This window comes from Apostichopus japonicus, chromosome 12 (assembly GCF_037975245.1).
Source record: "Apostichopus japonicus isolate 1M-3 chromosome 12, ASM3797524v1, whole genome shotgun sequence".
Classification (NCBI taxonomy): Eukaryota; Metazoa; Echinodermata; class Holothuroidea; order Aspidochirotida; family Stichopodidae; genus Apostichopus; species Apostichopus japonicus.
The window spans coordinates 6,035,096-6,054,334 of NC_092572.1; the positions used below are offsets into that span (position 1 = coordinate 6,035,096).

General features: G+C 38.2%; 1 protein-coding gene across 9 annotated transcripts in view; it reads right to left on the reverse strand.

Annotated features, from left to right (window-relative positions):
• The window catches only part of LOC139977877 (uncharacterized), a 221,559-nt gene that overhangs the window by 9,869 nt on the left and 192,451 nt on the right, over positions 1 to 19,239 (reverse strand). For 7 of the 9 annotated variants that reach the window (XM_071987580.1, XM_071987579.1, XM_071987576.1 and 4 more), the window contains 20 exons: positions 18,898 to 19,059; positions 18,078 to 18,218; positions 17,057 to 17,161; positions 16,331 to 16,429; positions 15,958 to 16,053; positions 15,159 to 15,278; positions 14,290 to 14,418; positions 13,689 to 13,808; positions 13,024 to 13,203; positions 12,812 to 12,894; positions 12,073 to 12,160; positions 10,976 to 11,058; positions 9,920 to 10,111; positions 8,630 to 8,750; positions 4,423 to 4,596; positions 3,536 to 3,618; positions 2,806 to 2,902; positions 2,306 to 2,386; positions 2,169 to 2,249; positions 1,578 to 1,846 (listed from right to left, as the gene is read on the reverse strand). In XM_071987580.1, the coding sequence (XP_071843681.1) occupies positions 1,578 to 1,846; positions 2,169 to 2,249; positions 2,306 to 2,386; positions 2,806 to 2,902; positions 3,536 to 3,618; positions 4,423 to 4,596; positions 8,630 to 8,750; positions 9,920 to 10,111; positions 10,976 to 11,058; positions 12,073 to 12,160; positions 12,812 to 12,894; positions 13,024 to 13,203; positions 13,689 to 13,808; positions 14,290 to 14,418; positions 15,159 to 15,278; positions 15,958 to 16,053; positions 16,331 to 16,429; positions 17,057 to 17,161; positions 18,078 to 18,218; positions 18,898 to 19,059 (2,504 nt within the window). The remainder of the gene's footprint in view (positions 1 to 1,577; positions 1,847 to 2,168; positions 2,250 to 2,305; positions 2,387 to 2,805; positions 2,903 to 3,535; positions 3,619 to 4,422; positions 4,597 to 8,629; positions 8,751 to 9,919; positions 10,112 to 10,975; positions 11,059 to 12,072; positions 12,161 to 12,811; positions 12,895 to 13,023; positions 13,204 to 13,688; positions 13,809 to 14,289; positions 14,419 to 15,158; positions 15,279 to 15,957; positions 16,054 to 16,330; positions 16,430 to 17,056; positions 17,162 to 18,077; positions 18,219 to 18,897; positions 19,060 to 19,239) is intronic. The other 2 variants (XM_071987575.1, XM_071987581.1) reach the window with 2 other exon arrangements.

Genomic DNA, 19,239 nt, shown 5'->3' on the forward strand with positions numbered 1-19,239 from the left:
TTTTTATTTGATTTAACTATCAAATTTGCTTCCGTGTTCATCTGTGAACATCAAGATAACAAGACATCTGAGATATTGAACAAACAATTATAAGCAAGGATAACAGTTTTTGATCCATACAACATTGACACAGGGTTCACAAATATCATACTCATCAATAAACTCCCATTGTGTAGTTTGTTGGATTTGTTATGTAATCAATTAGTGATCCATAGCACACTAACATAGGCTTTACAAGGATCATACTCCCATAGTGTAGTTTGTTCTATGTATTATGTAATCAAGTGATCCTTACCTCACAGATGCAGGATTTACAGGGATTTTCCTCAGAGAAGATGACTCCATTAGTGTAGTGTGGATTATTTTAATATTATATCAAGTGATCCTTACCTCACAGACACAGGATTCACAAGGATCTTCCTCAGAGAAGATGACTCCATTAGTGTAGTATGGATTAGTTTAATATTATATCAAGTGATCCTTAACTCACAGACACAGGATTCAGACAGATCTTCCTCAGAGAAGATCACTCCATTAGTGTAGTATGGATTAGTTTAATATTATATCAAGTGATCCTTAACTCACAGACACAGGATTCACAAGGATCTTCCTCAGAGAAGATGACTCCATTAGTGTAGTATGGATTAGTTTAATATTATATCAAGTGATCCTTAACTCACAGACACAGGATTCACAAGGATCTTCCTCAGAGAAGATGACTCCATTAGTGTAGTATGGATTAGTTTAATATTATATCAAGTGATCCTTAACTCACAGACACAGGATTCAGACAGATCTTCCTCAGAGAAGATGACTCCATTAGTGTAGTATGGATTAGTTTAATATTATATCAAGTGATCCTTACCTCACAGACACAGGATTCACAAGGATCTTCCTCAGAGAAGATCACTCCATTAGTGTAGTATGGATTAGTTTAATATTATATCAAGTGATCCTTACCTCACAGACACAGGATTCAGACAGATCTTCCTCAGAGATGATGACTCCATTAGTGTAGTGTGGATTAGTTTAATGTTATATCAAGTGATTCTTACCTCACAGACACAGGATTCACAAGGATCTTCCTCAGAGAAGATGACTCCATTAGTGTAGTATGGATTAGTTTAATATTATATCAAGTGATCCTTACCTCACAGACACAGGATTCAGACAGATCTTCCTCAGAGATGATGACTCCATTAGTGTAGTGTGGATTAGTTTAATGTTATATCAAGTGATTCTTACCTCACAGACACAGGATTCACAAGGATCTTCCTCAGAGAAGATGACTCCATTAGTGTAGCAGGGTTGTCACCACGCTGGGCAGTGCTACCCAGCTCTCAAAATTTCCGCCCGGTACTCAAGGTCAATTTCAGCCTTACTGCCCGGCACAAATTAGTCCACAGTACCGCCAATAAGTAACTTGGTAAAGATTAGCGCGATTCAGTGCAAAACGCAGCTTAACTATAATTAACCCCGCGGATCACTGTCACAAATTACCCGGCTCTAAAAATGGTCTGGTGACAACCCTGTAGTGTAGTTTGGATTAGTTTAATATTATATCAAGTGATCCTTACCTCACAGACACAGGATTCACACGGATCTTCCTCAGAGAAGATGACTCCATTCGTGTAGTGCATATGATTCAAGGTACAAATTGAGCAATCCTTACAGCAAGCTCCAGGTATGACTAAACCGTGTTCACAGCTACTCTCGGGAGGGCAGGATTGAGGAGAGCACACCGTCACAGAGTCAATACATGTACAGTTCTGACAGGGCCGGCTTGGGTGAGTGAAAACCTCCCCACTCTGGTACCTGGTACCATCAGGCAATGTACAGTGTGTATCTAAATAGATTAAGATAAGCACACAATGAGTTACACAATAGGAGGTACATGTACAGTGCTCACAGGGCCAGCTTGGGTGAGTGAAAACCTCCCCACTCTGGTACCTGGTACCATCAGGCAATGTACAGTGTGTATCTAAATAGATTAAGATAAGCACACAATGAGTTACACAATAGGAGGTACATGTACAGTGCTCACAGGGCCAGCTTGGGTGAGTGTAAACCTCCCCACTCTGGTACCTGGTACCATCAGGCAATGCACAGTGTGTATCTATATAGAGATAAGAACACACAATGAGTTACACAATAGGAGGTACATGTACCGTGCTCACAGGGCCGGCTTGGGTGAGTGAAAACCTCCCCACTCTGGTACCTGGTACCATCAGGCAATGCACAGTGTGTATCTATATAGATTAAGATAAGAACACACAATGAGTTACACAATAGGAGGTACATGTACCGTGCTCACAGGGCCGGCTTGGGTGAGTGAAAACCTCCCCACTCTGGTACCTGGTACCATCAGGCATTGTACAGTGCGTATCTATAGAGATTAAGATAAGAACACACAATGAGTTACACAATAGGAGGTACATGTACAGTTCTGACAGGGCCGGCTTGGGTGAGTGAAAACCTCCTCACTCTGGTACCTGGTACCATCAGGCATTGTACAGTGTGTATCTATTCAGATTAAGACAAGAACACACAAGGAGTTACTCAGTAGGAAGTACATGGTTGAAGCTTCACTCTATCACTTGATCAATATCTACAAATAATGAAAAGTTAAAACAAGCATATATTAATATTGTGTTAAGTTGAACATTGAGAAGCCCAAACAGATGTAAAAACAGCACCAAATGCATCATACAACTGAGTGGTGTGTTGACATAAGTTATAGGTTTACCGTCATCAAAAGGTGTAATAAAGTTAAATCATTTTTATCATAAACAGAGGCTTTTATACCTGCACATCTTGGGCAGCAATCACCAGTCAATGTTATTGTAGCTGTGCAGTCCAGAACGGGACATTGTTCCCTTTCCGTACAGGATACCGTGCCATTCTGTACAGAGACGAAGAGAGCATTAAACATGCCTGTACATACTCTTGTTGAAACTATACATAATAGTTTGTCCGCCAGACTACAAACAAAACTAAAATACCTACAAATGCCACTGGACAATGGATAGAAGAACAAATGGGTCAAAAGGCCAGGGGTTGGGGTGGAGGGGAATGGGTAGGTGATAGAGAGAGAAAAGGGATGAGTAGGGGAGGGAGTGAAAGGAATGAATACACTGACCACTGAACTATGGACAGATAGGTCAAAATGCCAGGGCTCGGGGTGGGAGGGGCATAGCAGAGGGGAGAGAAAAGGAAGGAATACACCCACCACAGACAATAAAATAACCAAAGAAGATAACAATTAATTCTGTACCACATACGAAAGTGCTAAACAAACTGAATAAATTGCTATATTTGTGCACTGAGGTATGAAGTATCAAGTCTACCATGTGAAATTGCATGTTTTGCTCACATTACAAATCAAATGGCCAAGTAGTTTTCTAATAACAACTTATTGATCGTTAAGCACTTAGGATCACATTGCTAAACAAATTGGCTCTGAAGACATTTGGTACTAGCTATGGACTATAAAAAACTATATAAAAACACACCATAAAAATATATTCATACTTACAATGCAACTGCAAGTTTGGCAGGAGTCGTAGAGTGGGTTAAAATATGCACCATTCTCAACTATCTGGCCTCTGTATAAACAATCTGGAATGTATAACCACAAACAATAAGTTTAGTAATTAACAATAAATACATTTATATTTAATTCCTTTCACTTCTGCTTTGATTTATCTGTCTATATCTGCTTCAGTATGAGTTGTAATGGAAGTAACAGTAAGAAATGTGGTGATCATACCAAACGTTACTAACATCAATTAATTTCTGCCTTATTGTGTGTATGCTAGAATTCTGCAGTTCTATGTTCAGGGATGAGCCTGGGTTAAAAAAAAAAAAACACTGAACTTTGCAAAAATTGCAGTATAGGCTCCAGTTTGCGTATGCTACAGTGTGTTAGGATAATAGTTTTTTTGTACCCGAGGTAGAAAAGAAATCACGGATATGCCGCGAATTTGGGGAAAAAGCCCATGCATGTATGTTACAAAGGCGCCATGTCCACTCTTCTTGACTGTGACTTATTAGTCCAGAAATTCTATGCAAATAGAATAGTTTAGATTGAATAGTTTCCAAAGGTGTGTCATAGGTAACAAATTCTGAATACAAAAAAGTACTAGCTTGTATGGAAATCTGTTGTGGTTGACAGATACTCAATGGTAAAACCCTTGTGCTAAATGGTCAGAGGAAGCACTGGAAGCACTACCTGCCAAGTTAAGGTGTTGAAGGTGAAGGCATTGGCCTTCGTTGCAAAATGTGACTTCTGTTGCAAGGCCTTAGTAGCAAATGATGAAATACTGAGCTGGAGGTAATTTATGCCCCAATCCTTCCTGCTCCCTCCCTTCAACTCCCCCCCCCCCCAAACCCCACTCCAAGCTTGAGGATAATTGTTCCTACCATCACAAATAGGACAGCATGCATCTTCTGGTTGGTAAGGGTTGGTACACTTGGTTGCACAGCTGATGGGTTCACACACAACGTAGGAATCGATACATCGGCAATCCTCACATTCATTGTAAGCTGACTGGAAGATTGCTGAGTTGTGATATCCAACACCATTATAATAACAACCTGTGAAAGGAGAAAGCCAATGACAGGATATCAATGTTTCTTCCTTAGCAGATTCATGACTTAAGTCACTGTGTGAAAAAGAAAACCGGCAAGCATGCAGCTTCAGATATCCTGCTCAGCTAGAATGAATCAATATATCAAACAATAGGGGTTGTCTCTGAACACTTGCAGTGACTATTGTGCCAAACTGTGGGACACAATAGATTTTGTCCTACACAGCTTGGCTGCAAGATGCTGCAGCCTGTTAAGCATCCTTTGAGTTTGACACAGTGGCCACGTGAAGATTAACAGAAATATAATAATTTAACAAGTTACTCTACCAGCAGGAAGCATCACACTGAAAACACCTGAAACTGTATAGTCCAGTCAAATTATAAAATACCTAGAACAAATTGCTTCAGAAGGTTTTTTTGCTTTGAATGGTTCATTGGACCCCACTGAACCTCATATCGAAAGTTATCTCAAAGTTACCCACCCTAAGTGCCCTAATTTGCATAAATTCAAGATGGCCGCCATGTCAGAATTCAATGTACAGCAAACTTTTTTCTGGGTGGTTTTAGGGCCCATAAATGTATTGCCAACAGATAGGAATGTGATATCAATCTATCAAATAAGGCGAATTCCGTCATGATATGACGTCACTATGACGTAGTATTACGTCATGTGATGACGTAGTCCCTGATTTTTACTGAAAATAGACATTTTGTACCTTGTTATTGTAATTCCCTGTATAATTTGGTTTTGATTGCTGTTTCTTTAGCCCTAGAACACTCTTTGGGACCAAATACTTAGTCCAATAAACCAGCTGCACTACTTGGCTCAGCCCCCGTGAGTTACATGTCCGTGTCCTCCTCAGTCACGTCAATAGCTGTGCTATTGGAACAGGCATCACCACGACATTCACCACAGGCATTTGTACATTTCAGGCCTTGCTTTCTGCAGCTGCATCTGTTTGTGGAGCAGTCCCCTTTACACTAGCACCTTATCAACTTGAGAATATTGTCAGGGGCAGGCTGACAGTCCATTGTTCTAGGCATAAGTTTGCCCTGCAGATCATCCTGCCATCCCCAATCTACTGCCCTCAATGCACAGTCCTCATCCTTTGACATCCAACATTTAGCTTGGTAAAAGGCTCGATATATGTGGTACATTCCGGCATCCAGTGTGGGTGGAAGATTTTGTATCTCTACGCTGGAAGCACACCTCACTACTTTGTCCTTGAACTTCTTATCCTCAGTGAATCTAAGGACTCTGTGTTCTTGCCTCCGTATAATTCTACTAGGACCTTCTTCCCCGAGGTTTTCATCTCCTCACGAGTGGAACAATACAACACTTGCTCCAGCTGCTTTGCAAACGAAGTGTTTGACATCGCCTTTTTGAGAGGTAGTCCGTTACCAATCCCGTACAATCTCGAAGTTGTGTCACAACCTCCAATGGCATGGATGATGGGCAACAGGTAGCACAGCTTTTCACCCAGAGAAGTCTGCAAAGCATTGATCTGCCACTCTCTAATTTTAGTGTTTTTATCTGGTTTCACTGCTTTGTCCGATCGAAATGTCAATTCATCCATGTCCTCTTCAGCATGGTGACAAATTAACATTAGAAGGTTGGTGTCTTCTTCGATAACATGTGTAGCACCAATTTTTGCGCACTTCACCCCAGTCAATGCAATCAAAAGATCAGCGTCACCTTTGGAGTGCAATGTTTTGATACCCTGGGTTTGGAGTTTTTCAGACAGGAAATTGATGAATTTCTACTTATTTTCGACGTTTGCCAAAAAGTGTTCCTTTTTCGACTTTAGCGCCATGCTGCCAGTGAAGAACACCTGTGGACCAACTGCACCCTTTGATCGCCTGAGATGAGTCAAATATTTTGTGGAGCTGTCCGTTTCATATCCATCGAAAACGACAATTGGATTTGCAAACGTGTTCACATACTTGACGTACGTAGAAGCTATGGAGTCAAACGTTTCACCCCTTTTCCAGGGAAATCTATGTAAAAGAGAACCTCCATCGAGGACACGGTACACTGGTTTGCTGTCACGCGTCTGCTGGACTTCATTTGATGAAGTGGACGGTGGCGCATCAGCCAGTTGTGGCTTGTTTGCTTGGCGGAGAAGACCGTGTTTATCAAACAATGCTGTCGGTTGCGCAGAAAGTTCATATTTCAATAGATCGTCCAAGCTATAGTCACTGTTGTTAGCTAGAATTAGCAGCCTCTGAGAGAGAAGCTGAGGGTCAATTTTCAGTTTTTCGCCATCCACAACCAGCTGTTTCAGTCCCATTCTTTCTATTTGTTCCTTCCTTCTGAAGACAAAGTCAAATGCGTTTTGTCCCATCATTTTGTCCAAGATAGCTTCTCCGACTTTCCTTGCTTCTGTGGGTTACACGAGGCACTTGCAGTCACGCCAGTGGCTACGCTGTGCAATGCTCCTTCTGACACGAATGGATTGTAGTCATTGAGGTACTGGAAGATCTCGCAAGTGTCTTTATGATCGCGTTCCTTCCGTGCAACAAAAAGGTACTTATGCTGATCACTAGTACTGTATGTTGCACCTGTACGTTCCTGCATCGATTCATTGATGTCAGCACAGGCGGGCATTGCAAGAAGCCAGCGTCAATTACTAGCGTAATACTGAAGAAGAATTTGTGTGACTGAATTTCCCGAAAGTTTGCCTGCTGGTTTGTTAGAAATGATCTCCCTTACCAGGTCCGTTACGGGAACTTGGATAATACCTACCCCACAAGGAATTTTCAGTAAAAATCAGGGACTACGTCATCACATGACGTAATACTACGTCATAGTGACGTCATATCATGACGGGATTAGCCTTATTTGATAGATTGATATCACATTCCTATCTGTTGGCAATACATTTATGGGCCCTAAAACCACCCAGAAAAAAGTTTGCTGTACATTGAGTTCTGACATGGCGGCCATCTTGAATTTATGCAAATTAGGGCCCTTAGGGGGGTAACTTTGAGATAACTTTTGATATGATGTAGAGGGGACTCTAGGGAACTATTTAAAACAAAAAAACCTTCTGAAGCAATTTGTTCTAGGTTCGGCCATATTCAGCATAGTTTGACTGGACTAGTATTCACTGGCAAACAGCTGTCTGAAATATGTGGACAAAGATGAACTTATTGCCACTGCCCGCTATATTCCCATATGGGAATTGCACAATAGCTGTGATGTAATACCATCCCATATCCGTCCACTATTTAAGTGTTACTGTTGTATTAAACGCTATCGGTTGATTATTAATTTTTTTAAATTGTATGTTGGCTTCACGTTCGTGAGATATATGCTTATTTTTTTATCTTTTTTAACTTGCATGTTTTCTTTTCTTTTGTCGAATAAATATATGACTAGACAGAAAATGGTTTTCATATCAAGTTGGTTTGCAACCTCAACCATACTGTTCATCCCACATGCAACACTGATGAATAAGGGTACACTTTCAGATTATCATGATAAATAGTAACTCAATATATACAGCAGACTACTACTATTGAGAGGGTGTTTATTTATCCTATTATTAACAACTATGCCTATCCTATTATCCTATCCTATCCTATCCAACTATCCTATTATTAACTTGCCCATTGCAAGCAATGACAAAATGACACACTGTCTGACAATACTGGGACAGACCTACAGCCAAGCCGACTCGACCGTCGCCATGCAGAAGATGGTGGCAAGTCAGGCAGTGTGTGTGTGTGTGCGGACCTAAGACTTCCACTGACCATGATTTTGACAGTTTTAAGTCGAGTCAGCATCGGTCAGGAACACTGAGCAGATGTAATGTTCTGACCGGCAGTCAGCAGTGTGCTGCGGTTCACAAACTAAAATGTCCAGTCTTAACAAATGTATGGAATCACAGGAAATTAATTTTACATGGGACCTAAATGAGCACTGGATTTAACAGAAAGCCTGCAGTCTTTATGTACATTCGGTGTGCAGGCTGGTGGGGGGGGTGTGGGGGATGGTCCCTGACCATGTACTTGCCTTGAAATAGAAATGAACTTACCTAAGCAGTCAGGGCAGCATTCACCCTCAATGTACACCGAAGGTGAGATGTTTGCGGAGAAGCGGGATGCTGGACAGACTGTATTACACTCTTCACGCACACACTGGACTACTCCGCCCTCCTGAATTAAACATAAAAGACAAGAGAGGAGGACTGTAAGATACTTAACCACATGTACAACTTTAAAAAGGAATGAAATCTATCCTGTTTTCTGATACCTTTTAAAAATAATAGACAGGTACTTTATTAAAAGAAAGTCACTTATATCCTTAATGCCATCAAAGGGTGCCCCTTTAATTAAATTTGATAGTGTTCTAAACGATTAAAGACACACTTCTATCAGTATAGGTTGAATTTCTATAAAACCTTCCAACTGTTGTGAAATTATCCTTTTAAGCTACTCAGATTCATCAACTGGACTAAATCAGGCATGTGCTTAGGATTATTAGAGTGGGGAGCCGATTGGGGCAGTAGTGTGATCCACATTCTAGGGGAAGGGTCTAAAGGATGGGGGTGTCCCCCTCCCATCTGGAAAATTCAACAAATGAAGTAATCGTTAGATGGCAAATGGTGCTATTTTTTTTCCTATTCCGGAGCTAAGTATTCACCCATATTTTGGTAATTGTAACTTTTGTTTAAGTAATCATCAAAAATAGTGCCGGCGGAAAGTAATGCTGTTTGTGCTGGACGGAATTCAGGCGTGAGCACATCCCTGCTACATTGTATAATTAACAGACCATGCGGTCTGGTCCTAACTTGCAACACAAAACTCTATAGGGAAACATGAGACTTTCAATGGCCTCAGATGACATGTCGACAATGCATAAGAGCCTTGTCAACAGACAAAGCATGTTGAATGTTGTGAAAGATGGCGCTGTTGTTTACATCAAGTGAAAAGAACATAACTTTAGAATTGTTCAAGCAATGTTTTGTACTCCAATTGAGCTTTATATGAACTTTCCAGAGATTTAATATTTGGTAATTATCTTGACAACCGGATTATCCATAGAACCATTAGTAGCATTCATTTCATTGTTTCAATGATAAGACTAAATTCTCCTATCATCGTTCAGGTACAATGTAATATGAAGTACTCAATAGCTACTCAATGAGGGCTCTTCCAGCCAAACCTCAATGATCCTAACTAAATGAAGTACAGTATGTGTGCATACAAGATACATGCCTGTGTTTGAATTACCTCACCTGTTACACAACTTACAATAAACACACAAACCATGTGGATCTCAAATGATGTCATAAATATGAAACAGCTGTTTGTTGAAGACTAACCTGGCATGTACACGACTGACATATATCGTAAAGATCTGTCCATTCTGAGTCAGTCTGGTGGAATATACTCCAACGGTCGTAGCATCCATCCTCTACACACCTGGGACAACACTCACTAGGATCCTGTATCTGTTGCTGGCGGGTGCAATTTAGAGGCTCACAGGTAATCCTTAGGCACTCAACAGCGCCCTCCTGTCAAGCAGAAAGTTACCAAAATCGAGTCATAAAGCAGAGATGCCAACCTCTTGACACAAAAAAACAGACTGAATATACTTAAAAATCAGATTTTGGAGAGAAAAATCAGATTTACATGACAACTCGACACTACCACTGGCCCCAGGCCAGTAAAATGTCGGAAAAATGTTTCACTGGTAAGAACGGGCAAGTTGTTTGCTTTTTCATTAACAATTAATGAGAAAATTGTAAAGCTGCCGATTCCGCGTATTTCCCGCCCATGTAGGCTCGTTGTTCAACGTGCTTGTCGGGGTTTGGGGGGTTACTTGTACATGTTTCTATGGGATTCCGCTTCATTAAAAAAAATTTTTTTTTTGAAAGATGAAAAATCGTATTTTCAAGAGGCAATATCGTATTATCGTATTTCACTTGTTTTATAGTACTAAATACGATTAAATCGTACCGGTTGGCATCTCTGATAAAGGAATGTTGGTTAATATCTGTGTTCATTGTTCTCATGTTAGAATGAAACACAAAGTGTGCATTTAGGAATAACATTGTATAAAGTTCAGTTTGTCATTTTCTTCCTCTTCTAAAGGTTGAATAGAGTATATTGCCACGCATAAATGTTGTTGGGTAGTAGCAGAAAACTCAACCTTAAAATTGAGATGAAAAAGTGAAGAGAGCAAAGCACTTTTTGGACTAGAAAAGTAGATTAGACCCCCGTGACCTCTGGATTACCATACAGCTACTGTTCCAGCCGTCCTAGGTTTATCATGATGATGATCATGATGATGATTGTAACTGCAATGAGGTTGATAGAGAATTGTAGAACACATCAAACAAATATTAAAATCCATACTGCAGCTACTTTATCCTCACCAGACAAGTACAGAGCTTACAGGAATCCAGTAAAGTAAAGCTGTCACCATTTTCATATTCCACACCTTGGAAAACACAGTTATCTGAGAGAAAGAAATAACATTACTGAGAACATTAAGCAATATTAATGAGAAAGAAATAAAAAATATATAATATACCCATTATGTTAGGAAAATGTGTATAATATGCCACTCAATGAGGGGTAAAGTCCAGCACAAATACATTTAAAGAACTGATTTTGAAAAACATCTGATAGTTCGTTCCTATAACAATATAAGTCATTAAACTTGGCACTATCAAGTTAAATTAACTTAACCAATATTTGGGGCAAACAAAAAACATATAATATACCATTATGTTAAGAAAATGTGTATAATATGCCACTCAATGAGAGGCAAAGACCAGCACAAATACATTTACAGAACTGATTTTGAAAAAACAACTGATTCCTATCACAATATTGGTCATTAAACTTGGCACATTCAAGTTTAATAGTGGAGTAACTAGTCCAATTCTGAGGCTTTCCTTTAATATGTGTTTAATAGTACTTATGGCAAGAAGTCTGGGCAAATAATGAAAAGCATCAAGTTTGAACCAAATTCCAGAATTATAGTTAGCTCATTAAGACTTTAATTAGTGCAAAACATCCAGAAGCCAGGGTTTCTTCTTGTGCAACACTCGCTCAGTAGAAAGGAAAACTTGTCTGCCAAATTCAAATGGCTGTTTTTTAATATTAGAATATATCGTAATGAATAATAAATCATACAAGATGACAAAAATAAACTGGATGTATTTAAAAATATGAACATGATATGTTTTATCTATTGTAGTGCATTCTGGGCAAACTGCTCTCAATACTTGTTTTCAATGCCAATATATGGTGAGCTGGAGCATTCTTTCTTAACTTTCTTACTGTTTTTACAAGAAAAGTAAAACATTTGCAAGAAACAGAGAGAAGTCGAACACCCAGCAAGACACAAGGAGGATTAATCCAGAGAGCTGTTGCAATTAATTCACTCAGGAGAGTTGAAAATCATAGTTTGAATGCAGCAAGAACTATGACCAGGTCAGTCTTTAGATATAATCATAAGTCCTACCTTCACATGTCAGACAACATGCTTTCTGTGTTGGTTTCTCACAGGTTACTTCTGGGCATGTTATCTCAGAACAAATAATGTCACCATCCTGGGAAAACAATCGTATATCAAATAACTGTTTCAAGCAGCAAAATATCCTACCTGGTAATTTTACCATAACTAGTTTGCATCATGTAAAATATAAGTTTCAGGTTGACAATATAGTTGAATGTGGAATGCATACCTATGAATACTAGTGGTTGCTAGTAGTGTTAATGGCAGGGATCTTGGCGAATTTGTCGGGGGAGGGGGGATACCCCTAGTGGGGTTCCCAGGGGTTGGGGTGCAGGGGGGTTGAAGGCAATCTTGGAAAATTAAAAAATTTAGCGCTCATTTTAGTGATATGAAAGATATGAAAACGTACATAACTTTATAAAACAAAGTGATACAAATGCTGCCACTCACCTGGGTAAATGTTATCTCTATTTGGATAAACTGCCATTATGTTTGTTTGTAATAGCACATTCCTCCCCCCCCCCCTCCTTCCTCCCTCTCCAACCCAACCAAAGACTCCCAGGTGTCATTCCCTTGCGCATCACAACTTAAGACTCCCCTCCCAGGTGTCATTCCCTTTACCCATCACAACTTAAGACTCCCCTCATAGGAGTCATTCCCTTCCTCCGCCCCCAACCAAAGACTTCCCTCTCAGATGTAATTCTTCTGTTCTCACTCCTTACAGCATATTAATAGTAATACTTACGTTACATTCACACACCGAACAGTTATCTGCCAGAGGCTTGAACATTCTGTTATTGTGGATGAGGGTACCTTCGTACAAACAGTCTGCAAAAGAAAGGAACATTTGATAATTAATCTTCTAAATAGCAGTATATAATTGGTCTATCAATAAAAATTTTCATTAATGTTTCAGTACACAACATGACATCAATTTGAAGCTAGTACGGCACTCACCACTACATTCACGACAGCATTGGCCATGCCGGGGCGCAGGATGGGAGCATCTGGGGAGACAAACCTCAGAGTAACAAGTCACTAAACTGTCATTACATGAACAGTGCAGGCAGGGGTCATGAAGGGCGGTCCAGTTGGCACCATGGTGGTAAACAATACGGGAATGCTCACAGTTTCTATCTGTTGAGAGAAGAAAAGATGAAAATTATCATTCATATCTTTCTCTGGTGACAAAAGAAACAAAGAAAAAACAATGGCAAGTAAAAATACCAATAAGTTTTAGTGTAAGGCATGGCAGGTATCTGGCTATGTTAATGTGCATTGAACTGCAAGGCAGATATCGATCAATTGAATAATCGATTGATTAATTGCTTTCTATTTTATTATATCCCTAAAAGAGTAAATAAATGTTTCCTTTAAAATATGAGTTCAGCAAAAGTAAGAGTTATACAAAAGTAAATGAAGCCTAAAACGTCTAAACGATAAAGAATTATTTAATTTGCCACAAGAAAAATAAAAAAATAAATGTCAAAAACCTAAATGGAATTATGATATTCATACTTTGCCAGAAAAAGAATGATTTGTGTGTCCATTTTTACCATCCCTTCACTCTCCATACATTTAAGATCTTAGGAGGTATTATCGTCTGCTCACTGTATACTTACCAACCGTACACTGAACATCATGGCAAACAGTGACTCCCTCCATACACGTACACTCAACACAGCCGTTATCAGTTTCCCATGTAGAACCAGTCTTGTAAAATATGCCTTCATAAAGGCAAGCTGTATCAAGATCAAAATGTTGACATGAAATCTTCTTTAAGATGAAATCATAATATAGAGACTCAGAAAATAAATGTGAACTTCAAATAAATGAAAAAGTTACTAGACTGTCAATGTGACAGTGTTGCCCAAAAAGATTTATACATTTTGTCTTTCTTTTTTTTTTCTCATCTTTATTTAGAGCAACTTTTCATAAATCCAAAATGTAAGTTAACTATTGCAAGTTGAGCATATGAAATTAAATATGAAATGCCAATTGAAAGCCTAACAGTACTTGGATAAGAAATAGGAAAAAAATAGGCCAAGTTTCAGGATGTTAAGCTGCACACTATTACTTTTTTGGTAGTACACAAAGTAAGACTTGACTTGGTTTGCCAAGAACGTGCAATGAATGAAAATCATAAATTTACATTTTAAGCAACACACACTGCAGTGTTCTATAAATTGTTGCAAATTTAATACTTTTAGTATGATATTTTACCTGCAGGTCCCAAACATGTACGTCTGTCTTCATTCAAGAAGTGACCTGGGTAACAGTCACATGAATATGATCCTGGTACATTAATACATTCCTGTTCACATTCATGTTCACCCTCGCATTCATTAATATCTGAAGAGAAAAGAGCAAGTGGAAAAGAAAAAAAAAACACAGAATTATTGCACAACTTTTAATTTTAAGTAGAAGATCATGCAGACTTTTTCAATGAGCTTGCAAATATGATGCTATAAATATAAAAAATAATGTTGACAATTTTACTAACGTATGAATATATTCTATATTTTCAATGCCATAATTAAACAAGAAAATATGAAATATTGGGATAGTTAAAAAACCAAATTCCAAATCCCACCTGATTCACTCCAGTTAATTTTCTAATCATTTCTATTATGCATATAATATCCAGTGAAATACATGTTAAGTCAAACGGGAACAAACACCAAACTCAGACATAAGGAATACTAAAAGTATACCATTGCGCTGTTTCTCATTATTTTTGAGAGCTCAATTAGAAGCCTCCTGTTCTATGCAGTGAATCTGGCTCAAATTACAGAATCCATGACATGAACTTGGATATTCTTTCGACCTGTTACTTGCACTAACCTCTGACAGAATAAGATTAAAACTAGAAAGTATTTGTAAATCCTTAGTCTCTCAGCTCAATATCTGTAATGTTCGAGGAAACATCTGCTTACAGCTTTAGAGTAAGTTAGAGAGGAAGGTGATGGAGATGACAGGGTGTGGGGAAGTGAGGGGGGTGGGGTGGGGGGATTATTTACTCTCAGAACATTTGTACAGACAGTTTATGTTCATTTCGGAAGCAGAGGTTTATAGTGATAACCTAAACTTACCCACACATTCGTTGTTTTCATCAAACTCAAACCCAGGTTCGCAATTACATCTGTAACCACCATAGGTATCTTCACATCCGTACTTACAGAGGTTCATATTGATCTGGCATTCATTGATATCTGCAAAAGAGAAAACATCTCATTCATTAGTCTTCAGCTCTTCAATTAATGTATTCTGATGTTTGAAAACTTGTTTACGAGCATATGATTATTCATTGTCTTTGTAAACATTAAACAGAAACATAACGATGGATACAATAATGTTTTTACCTTCCAGCAATTATTGAAATTTTAAGTAATATATTTGACTGAAGATCTTCCTTCCAAGAAACTTTATTTAGAGTTACAGATTAAAGATATCCTTCTGTGATTAAGATGAAAGGGACCATAACAGAACACAAGAAATGTGGCAAAGTCAACTGTTGACTGAGGCTAGGTTTTTACCTTTGAGTGGTACTCAGACTTGAAGTCTGAACTCAAACTCATAATCTAGCATACTTGCTGTACTTATACTACTCATTTCCTGGAGACACACACTGCCTGTGATGCTATGCAATCAATAGTGTGGACTATATACTAAGAGCAAGCTAGTACTCTTGTGCTCATTACCAACAGGATTTCTCCTTGTGCCCATACTGTTGTACTAATACTACTCATATCCTGGAGACACACACTACCTGTGATATTATGCAACTAACAGTGTGGACTATATACAAAGAGCAATATAGTACTCTTGTACTCATAACCAACAGGATTTCTCCATGTACTCAAACTGTTGTAACGAAAATGCAGTACTCACTTTGCGTACAGTTTGGACCCGTCAATCCCACAGAACAGACACAAATACCTCTGTCACATCTGAAGCGGTCCTTGCACGCTGGATCACACTGGACCTCTGTGGAGGAACAAAATTGTGTATCTTTAATTTCATCCCATTTATTAAAGGAATTTTTTAAGAACATTTGCGAGTCATGGAGGAATCACCAGAGTGGGCTTATAAGATACCTTCTATGCTGCCTACCTCATATCCAGCTATGATGGTGCTATTCCCTCTCTTTAGACATTGACAAGACAAGAATAGTTAAACAATAAGCTAGTTGTAGCTTGAGATATATAACACATTTGGTGTATATATGAAATAACACTTTCCATGAACAATATGTAATTTTTACCTGATTCACATAACATTCCAGTGTAGCCCGAGATGCATATGCAGGCCCCCTGGACACATATCCCGCCATTCATACACTCTAGTAAACATTCGTCCGTATCTGCAGGCAGAATGCAAAAAAAGAAATAGATCGTTAGCTATGTTATTAGAGCAGGGTTATTCCCTGGTATTCATTTTGTGTGAGGTGGCGGCCTCTCTGTGTTTTTCCAACCGCCTCGCATATATATTACCGACATCACGGCCTCAATGTCTTAGAGAAGAAGAAACAATGCAATGATTGCAATCCCAACTTTTGTAACCCATGTGATCATCTGACATTGAAAATTTGGCTGAGAACACTAAATTAAAAGCAACAAATAAATGTTCTTCTGCCTATTTAGAATAAAATTGATCTAATTTATTGTTAGGATGATCACGATTGACATTAGGATGTTAACAACATTTTCCAGCTGACCATGCTCTCAGACCCCCCCCCCCACCCCATGGCTGCTTATGCCCTCTTGTGTCACAACCCAGTCACCCCCTCTCACACGAGAAATCCCACGGTAGGCCCTGAGTACCACTGAAACACAAGGAAACTGGCAGATTTATTTCAGTCAACATCAGTAAGATCTTTTGAATATTAAGAAAGGTTCTGTGTTGTCTGCTGAGCCTCTTACATATTGCATCTTGAATCCTTTTTCAAACAAATATTAATTTCAAATTACCAGAGAATAGAAAAACTTACCATTACGTGGAATCTGGCAGTATTCCCCGGTTACATTTTGGGGACAGAGACATAGTCCATTTTGACAATGTCCACCGTTCATACATGGATTTTTGCAATTGATGGCTGGAGGGAGACATTATATGTGAGATGAAAATTGTATAAAATTAGATGTTTGCAGATTACTCCTTTTGACTATGTATAATCACATCTACTTAATTGTTAACTTTATATCAGGAAATGTCAATCTTTACTCTGGAAGCTAAAAGACAACAATTTCAATAGGTTTTAACAAAATTTAACTTCTATCATGCACTTTGGTGTTTGTCAACTTCCAAGAATCATCACCTGAGATATTAAAGAAAGAAAATCATTCTGAGATGCTATAAAATACAGTATGATAAGAGACTGAGTGTTGTATGATAAGAGACTATGTATTCTATGACAAGAGACTATGTATTGTACGATCAGAGACTAGGTAGTATATGATAAGAGACTATGTATTGTATGATAAGAGACTGTGTATTCTATGACAAGAGGCTAAGTATTGTATAATAAGAGTCTATGTATTGAATGATAAGAGACTATGTATTGTATGATAAGAGACTATGTATTGTACGATCAGAGACTAGGTAGTATATGATAAGAGACTATGTATTCTATGACAAGAGGCTAAGTATTGTATAATTAGAGTCTATGTATTGAATGATAAGAGACTATGTATTGTATGATAAGAGACTATGTATTGTATGATAAGAGTCTATGTATTGTATGATAAAATACTATGTATTGTATGATAAGAGACTATGTATTCTATGACAAGAGGCTAAGTATTGTATAATTAGAGTCTATGTATTGAATGATAAGAGACTATGTATTGTATGATAAGAGACTATGTATTGTATGATCAGACTAGGTATTGTATGATAAGAGACTATGCATTCTATGACAAGAGACTATGTATTGTATAAGAGACTATGTATGGTATGATAAGAGGCTACATTGTATGCTAATAGACCAGACTAAGAATAGTTTTTCTTACGTTGTGGATAGACTGTTACATTCCTTATCCATATGCCTAGTGTACAGGCGTAGGTTCCCGCATCACTGTTGTCAAAGTTTGCGATGGTCAGTTGTACAGCTCTATCAGGCAAGTGTTCAATGTATGTATCAACATTATCAGCTGAAATGAGATAAAAAATATTACAGAAGCTTCATGGATGAAATAGAAACAACATTTTCAACTTTAACCACTTTTTCTTCTTCTTTGAAACCACATGTAGTACATATTTCTAACCCCAATTTTTTTTTTTTTTTTTATGAAGAAAAAAGAAAAGAAAAAAAAGGGCTGTTAACAAACTGCATATCTACTGCAACAAGCTAGTGTAGGTAAATCGAACTATAAATACTTAATAAATAAGTAATAAATCATTATGTTGCAGGACCTGATGTTTGGATAATAACATATCTTCTTCAGGGTTAACATTATCTTTGTTATCAAAAAAAAAAATAGATGTAAGAAGCACTGTCACTATATGAGCCAAAAGGGTTGTACAACTAGAGAGTATTATAAAGAACTAATCTGATACATGGTATAAGCATAAAGAATGTAAACATGAGTCTTGTATCAAATTCATAACATGTAAAGAACATGGCAACGACACTGACTTGATAATTATACCGTAGTGGAAACGCTTCTAGAGTGGTTATTGAATTACAGGGATCTCTGTTTTAACTTTTGAGTGTCCAACCTTCTAATAATAGTTAATTCACACCAAACAATAAACTTGCAATTGACATGTTGTTAATAATCAGACTGAGAGTAAAATTTAATAAATGAAATTGATCATTTTTTTTTTTACCTTCTTGTATCGATGGTATCATGTTGCCTTCTTGATCCAGCCATTTGACAGATTGTTCAGCTTCCAATTGCAGCTCTTCATTCAATTTACAGGTAGCTTGGACTTCATCACCAATATTGACGATAATGTGGGTGGTGTCTGGGAAAACGACTAGGATAGGTGCTGAGAAAAGAACAGACAATAAAAGTTGTATAAAGTTCAGAGGAGATTTGGGCTAGGACATGCTGAAAACCTTGCTACAACTGATAATGTGGGTGGTGTCTGGGAAAATGACTAGTATGGGTGCTAAAAAAAGATCAGACCACGACAGTTGTATAAAGTACAGAGGAGATATGGGCTAGG